General features: G+C 38.4%; 1 protein-coding gene across 1 annotated transcript in view; it reads right to left on the reverse strand.

Moving 5' to 3' along the window:
- Nucleotides 1–7,500, reverse strand: part of LOC138040635 (uncharacterized) — a 29,367-nt gene that overhangs the window by 12,186 nt on the left and 9,681 nt on the right. The window contains exons 2-5 of the mRNA XM_068886324.1: nucleotides 3,769–3,863; nucleotides 2,921–3,077; nucleotides 1,804–1,867; nucleotides 1,336–1,619 (exon numbers count right to left, since the gene is read on the reverse strand). Coding sequence (XP_068742425.1) covers nucleotides 1,336–1,619; nucleotides 1,804–1,867; nucleotides 2,921–3,077; nucleotides 3,769–3,863 — 600 coding nt within the window. The remainder of the gene's footprint in view (nucleotides 1–1,335; nucleotides 1,620–1,803; nucleotides 1,868–2,920; nucleotides 3,078–3,768; nucleotides 3,864–7,500) is intronic.

Below are 7,500 nucleotides of genomic sequence, written 5' to 3' on the forward strand. Positions count from 1 at the left end.
CAGAAATGTTACTCCAGCAAAATATGTTTTTATTTCTGATTTTCTAAAGAAATTAGACGTAGGCCATTGGCCATGTTAAAGTTATTCATAGAGCAAGACGTCAGGGAAATTTATCTTGTAATGTGGTTCCCAGTAAACAACAGCTTAAAACTGACATTTTGGAATATAAGGAAATCAGCACAGGCTATTGGATATGAATTTCTAGCTACTACATTAGTTGTGTTTTTCAGTGGTATGCAAAGCAAAAGATGAGTTACCACGTTTTTGTATACAATGGTTCTGAACCAAAAAATGCAACAAAAGTATTTTCAAATGTAGATTCTGTTATTGATCTCTTTTGTTCTATTATTCAAAGTAATTTAATTGTTTTGAAACAAACTATGAGGTTGCATTTCTTAGATGTTTATGTGAATTATCAAATATAAAAAGGAAACAAATAATAAGAAAGCATAAATCTACTTCAGAAATTGCAGCAAACTGGAAGAAAGAGAAGGGAAATTTACAGCCCAATGGACCCAGAGAAAAAAATAAGAACTTCCTTGTTTTGAATAGTACAGGTCTATGGACCCATCGAAAAAAACAGACTCTTTCAAATAAAGATGAAAAGGATAGGTTAATGAACTCACACGATAAAGAGCAACTTCTCTCAAATAGATTCTTGTAACACCTATATACCTTTTTTTGTGGTGTAAGTTATTATTATTATTATTATTATTATTATTATTATTAAACTGTCAACAAAAGTACAAATAACGTGGCAGCGCATGAGTATAGGCTACTTAGAGCCTCTTGTTCTTAATATTCGGCGATTATTTGATCGTCACTTCGTACTTCGTACTTTTTCGTCGCTTTTTAAGAATTCCACGTTCATTTTGCGGACGCTATCTCTCTTATGCTATTAGTTTTCCATTCCTATTAGGCTTATTTTTCATTCACAAAAAATCGATGCCATTACATGAAAATCTCCAGGAGGACCACCTTCTCTCTACTACCCCCTGAAACCTTCCAAAGATCGGCCCATAACGACTCTGAGACAAACGAGTTGAACTTAGCATGGGACGTACAGGAAAAATGTTTGGATTGGAGTTAGCCTGTTCCAGGTTCCCAGAGAGTCGGGAAAGAGAAAAAATGCGTGCGAAAAATGAATAGGGGCTTGGGTCGACTCGCTTTTCACACGTAGTTGTTTTCGTTTTGCCTAATATCTGGGAGCCTGGAACAGGCTAGAATGGAGTGATCGAGTGATTGAGTGCAATTGGACTGCTTCAGATACCTCATAGCATGACTTTGAGTTAGCAGATTGCAAATGTATTAATTTTAAAATTTTTATTTCCTCACCTTAGCTCTCTGAATGTGTCCCTTGAGGAATTCATATTTGTCATTACCGATGAATGAGGCGACAAATGACATGCAATTCCAGAATTTTCCAAAACCATCCTTAACATACTGGGACTTGATTGCGATTCCATATCCATGCTTCTCTTCATAAAAATGAACGACAGAAAGCGATGGATTTTCGTAGTGTAGTTCGAAGTATTCTGTTGCCGTAAACAACTCCTCCAAAATTGCGTCTACAGATTTGTTGACCAAGGCATTGTGTACTTCATCAAGGTCTTCGAAGACTAATGGCAGTTGGAAAAGATTCAAAAGAAATCTTAAATGATAAGAAAAATGGCAGCCTGACTAATAAACACTGAAAGGATATAGGACTAACAGAGGAATGAAGTACGAAGGAATACAAAATAAATGATGGTTCAAATGGATGACTGAAAAAAACAAATAACTCAAGGCTCAATGAATAAAAACCTTTTACGTTGGCGCCAAGGTTTACTGCTTTCTGAAGAGCAATGCCATCTTTTACCACTCCGACCTGCGAATCAAATAAAAGAGTTTAGCAGACTGCAGACACTCCCTTGTCTGTCAGTAGAGTTGCGCGCTTTTTTATTGCAGTGTATTTTTGGTTTGACTTTTGACAAAAATGCAGTAGCCCGGTTCCGAAATTCAGCAGGGAACTGGAGCGAGTTTCAAATTTTAACGAATCGATAAACTGACACTACCACATGAAAGATCACGTTGAGATTGGTCATTTGGCCAAGTATGGTGCTTTTAGGGTGAACAGAAACCAAGTTGTGGACCTTGAAACATGGTTCAAAATCCATACAGGCGTCTCTAATTTTGATACAGCGTCCCACAAAACCATATAAACTCTTAACTTTTTTTATGATTTCCGTGATACTCTTTAAAATGGGCAAACATAGCGATTTTTATCGCAGCTTCTTTCAAAGTGTAGGTACATGACGGGATTTTACAGTTGTCACTAAACTGCTAAAAAAAATTAGAGTTTATATGGTTTTGGGGGACGCTTTGTCAAAATTAGAGACGTTTGTATGGATTTTGAACCGTATTTCAAGGTTCATAACTTGGTTCACCCATAAAGCATCATACTTGGTCAAATGACCAATCTTAACACGATCTTTCATGTGGTGGCGGTGGTGTCAGTTCATCATCAATTAGTTAAAATTTGAAACTCGCCCCAGTTCCCTGCTGAATTTCGGAACGGCCAAGTTGTTGTGTAGGAGCTGACAAATATGGCTGCGGTGGCGTCTTGTGAAAACCGAAAATAGAAGATGAACATGAAGCAACCTGTTTTCGCCCAATATAGGAATACCGCGCTGAAAATTTGACTCCAAACATTCGTCTGCATCTCACTGCAAGTTTAGTTTCGCACGGCCATTTTCCCTCGAGCGCTTGTGTTTCCTTTTCTTGTTTATGTTTTTACTTTCCGTTTGTGATTTTTTGTTTGTTTTTTCTCTGGCTGGAGGGACTGAGCGTAAAAAGATCTGCTAGTTGAATAAAAGCAAGGAAGATTACGGCAAGACATATTTCTGGTGTTACTAAACAGTGCTCTCGTTCATATTTGTACCTTCCTCTCAGAAAGAACTCCATAGTAATCCACTGTTACGTTTGTGAAAGCGCTGGACAGGGTGGCAGTCAGCATTGAACAAAGAGTGATCCCAATCATTATCCATATTACAGAGAACATCCGCGCCATCAGTGTCTTCGGAGTCTTGTCGCCATATCTGTAAGAGCAATCTGAATTATTTCTACAGTGAGAAAGACCTTCTCACAAGATTTCTCCCCCTCTAACCCTACCCACTGCTTCAAGAATTCGGCTGATAACGTATTGGCCTCAACAAAAGAGAGATTCCATCTCAAAACAATCAGGTCTGGAGGGCTGCAATCAGTGACACATTGTTGGTAAACTGATGGAATTAATCGAGCATCCCTCCCTTTTCCACCTTTCATTGTAAGTTGTTTAGAAACTAAAACGTACTGAACAGTTAGTTTGGGTGCATTGCGCTATCCAACATTGCACGGTGTGGGTGTTCCAACGACTTATAACTTTGATTGTGGAAGACTATTTTGCCTGGGAAATTAGAATCTTGTTTTTCGGAACTCTCGATCATTTTTAATTGAAAATGAATACCATTAATTTCCTTCTTCTCAGCAAGTCAACGAAAACATCTAGAGATCTACAATGTACGTCAAAGTTTACAGTGATTTCGGGGAAAAAAGACATATTTTGACCCCGCCAGCGGTCAGCGAGCAAGATCAGTGTTTTGCGCATGACCCAGAGACTCAGTTTGATTATCTTTTACTATTTCTGAGTAGCTTTGCTCTCTTTTCTTCGCAAATATTTCTTTTAATTACCTTACACTTTCTGTTGTATGAATAGCACAATAAAGATTGTTGTTGCTGTTGTTGCCTTACCCAACGGTTGACATGGTAACGAAGGCCCACCAGAAACCGTCGAAAATTCCAAAATAAAATGGACTACCAAACTCTTTGGAGTTTTTCTTGGTTTCCTGCGTAAACAATTTTAAAAGGAATATATAGTAACTGTCTTAGCTTTGAGTTACTGCCCTTGTCTCGAGAAAATGCTTCAATAACACAATTTTAATTATTTATTAACAATGTTTTGGCGACTTGTAAAAGTTTCTTCTCTTAAGAGGCAGGGGCGATCATCATCCAAAACCCTCGACACCAACCTTACGTTATCTGCGAAAACGTTAACAGAACTTAAGCTAGCTCTAACCCCTGAATTAAATAACCTTAGCAGTTGGCTGAAAGCTAACAAGCTCAGTCTAAATGTTGCTAAAACTGAGCTAATGATTATTGGATCAAGACAAAGGCTATCTGCCCAATGTGACGATGTAGTAATCAGAATTGATGACCAAATTATCAAGAGAGTCGTTCATACCAAATCCTTGGGTCTTCCCATAGATGCTCACCTCTCTTGGGGTAAACACGTTGAAGAGATTTGCAAGAAAGTCTCTTCAGCTATAGGCGTCCTAAAACGTGTGCGGCCGTTTATATCCAAAGAAACTGCAATTCTAATTTATAACACCTTATTATGCCTCATTTTGATTACTGCAGCCCCGTCTGGGACTGTTTGAGTGGTTACTTGAGTGATAAGCTCCAAAAATTACAGAATCGCGGAGCCAGAGTTATTACTAAATCACCCTTTGATGCGAGCTCAAACCACCTTCTTTCCACCCTCAGCTGGGAGAGGCTATCTTTTCGCCGAAAGAAACAAAAAGCCTTAATGATGTATAAAACCATGAATGACCTTGCTCCGGATTATCTACAAAGTCTTTTCTCTCAGCGTCACTCTGCTTACAACTTAAGAAACTCTGAGGGAAGGCTGACCCTGTCCAAACCAAGCACCAATTATTTTAAACGAAGCTTCTCTTACAGTGGGGCCATGCTATGGAATAACTTGCCCAAAAACTTAAAAAATGCTGCATCCGTTGAGCATTTTAAGCGAAATATCAAGAAGGTAGCTGATGTATCGGATTCACGGCAATCATGTAAAGCAGTTGTAATTAGTTTTAGTTTTTAACTTAAGCTTAACTGATGATTTTCCGTGTTTAAATAAAGATTTACATACATACATACATTGTCCACAGGTTGAATTATACAGTGGAACCCTCTAAACCGGACACCATTGGGACCGTAGGAAATGGCCGGTTTAGAGGGGTGAGGGATGTCCGGTGTGCTGAGGGTAAAACCCATAAGCAATTTTATGCCGCATATTGTATTGTCTGACTGTACATACCAGTGCATGGTACATACTAGAGCACATCAAAAAAGGAACAGAAAACATGGATCACAAGAAAGCGTTTCAACGTCGTTTTATTTAATTTACAAAAACATTCAGTGTTATACACTGTTATTAAAATCAATATTTCACCCCATTTCTCATTCAATACCATTCTTCTCGTCACACACTCTATGTAGGAGGACAGGCGCCGTAGGGTTCTTAGAACCAAAAATGGCTTTTTGAACCTTACGGTGCCCGCTCACTCTTCGAGCTAACATGAATGCACCAATTAGAGACGCTTTTGATTGTTCTTCACGAAAACCAATGAAAGGGCACTTTGTTTCAGGGTTCCCCAGTGCTCTTCTCTCCCTCAGTCAAGAGAAGAGCTCTGGGGTCGAGATTGATTTAAGCGAGAGTTAGAGATCATCGCAGTTCGTCGAGCAACTTCAACAGTAGCGAAGAAAAACAGAAATCTCCCCAGGCTTGAACGGGATTTGAACACACAGCTCTGTCAACTAAGCTACCAAGCTAACTGGCCGGAGGTTGGTCACTTATGAGTTCGAGTTATATCCCGTAAGAGCCGGTGAACCAATGAATGCCAAAGAATCATGCGATGAATTTCAGCTGTCATACATCTTATTCCAAAATGGCCACCATTTTGTATTCATTTGTTTGATTGGAAATTGGCCCTTTTGGCCTCATTAACATTAAATGTTATTTTAAATTTACTTTTGAAAGCGAGGTCAAAAGGGCTAATTTGCAGGGAAATGGGGGCCATTTTGAAATAAGGTGTATGTTTTTTCAATTTCCGCAGTTCAGATACATATTCCGTGTCATTCATAAGCTTGAATAACATCATAAAAGTTTTGGCCAAAAAATAGCAATTAATGAATGTTCATGCACCGTATACAAATGCCCTATTTCTAAAAGTTATTTGTACTTGAAAGTAGCCGCGTCATAATAACACAAAATTGCCGCGCCGAGTTTAATCTAGCTGATCTGTATTCATTCTTTGCCAATGAGGACTTAGTAGTCAAGTAAATATAATCTGAAATAAACGTATATATTTTAAGTGCGGGTTATAGATGAAAGGATCACTTCTCCCTCAGAGTTTCATATATAACCCGCGTTTCCAATATTTAACAATTATTCCATGAGCGAGCATTGGATATCAGATAGTACATAGCTAATGAGACGCCTAGCGCCGAGTTGGCTATAACCAACTTCATATGGAACAAGCGCGAATGGCATAACCTTCTTATTTACACTTGGAAATTAAAACCAAATTTTATTGGATTATTCTATTTTGATTTTACAAGAGACCGCAATCAGTTTCCATACTATATCATACGTTTACCGCATAGAATTCCAATTCTAATTCCAATTCCAATTCTTGCATGGAACAAAACAGGTGTATTGTGAAGTTCAAAAGGAATAATTTAATGTTTGTTTTATGGCACAGGCACACGTCATGAAAAGACGTTAAAGTCTGCCTTCAAGCTGTCAGCAAATATCTTGTTACTGAAATTGGTTAACGTTTATTTTACTCAGAAGACACATATGAGAATTAAAACTTTAACAATGGAAGATAACAGAGCTATTCTGTACGGTGCAAGTGGCTATTACACGTTAATTGAAAATGACTTTCGTACCACGTTCAGACGTGACTCAGGATCTTTATTGCAGCGACTCATCTGGCTGTTGATTTTCGGGTTTTATATTTTTTGTCCAAAAAATGAGTTTACAGAGCAACAACATTTGAGAAAAGCTGCGAGGTAATGAAAAGTATGCTAATACTAACACACTTACTTTTAATATGGGAAACACGCTTAAGCGTGTATCCCAAAGGTAAAATGTCACCTTTTGCGCTTTGCTTTCGCCTTTGTTTAACTCAGATGCCAGAGAGGGGAACTTTGAAGGGTCTTTCTCTTCCAAAAGGAATCTAAGACAATTTTGTGCTTCTGTCTAAAAGTCATGGAGTATCTAATCTCTGTTACCACTCTCAACAAGTCTCTATGCCATCAGGCAAACGTCTTGATCTGACTTGAGTGAAATTCTCAACTGTGGATCTCGACTTGACAAGGACAAATCGAGAAGCAACATTTTATCAATGCTCTTCGTTACCTTTGTCGTTTTAATCGCCAGTACATACAATCATTACTTTTCCCGTCGATTATTTATTTCGACGCAGCTAAACCACGATTTCATTTTTAATTACTCGGTCAGTCTAAGGGCGCCTTCCTTTTGTCAGACCTGGCCGGCCAGACCCATCATTTTGGAAAGAAAATGCAACAATTTGAAGGAACACTTGCACGATAATCCCTCACATTCTTATGAAAAAGAATATATCATCCTCGAGGTTTGTTAATTTCAAGGCGTTGTAGAGTTATTCCTCCCAA

The sequence above is a fragment of the Montipora capricornis genome, chromosome 3 (assembly GCF_036669925.1).
Source record: "Montipora capricornis isolate CH-2021 chromosome 3, ASM3666992v2, whole genome shotgun sequence".
NCBI classification, from domain to species: Eukaryota; Metazoa; Cnidaria; class Anthozoa; order Scleractinia; family Acroporidae; genus Montipora; species Montipora capricornis.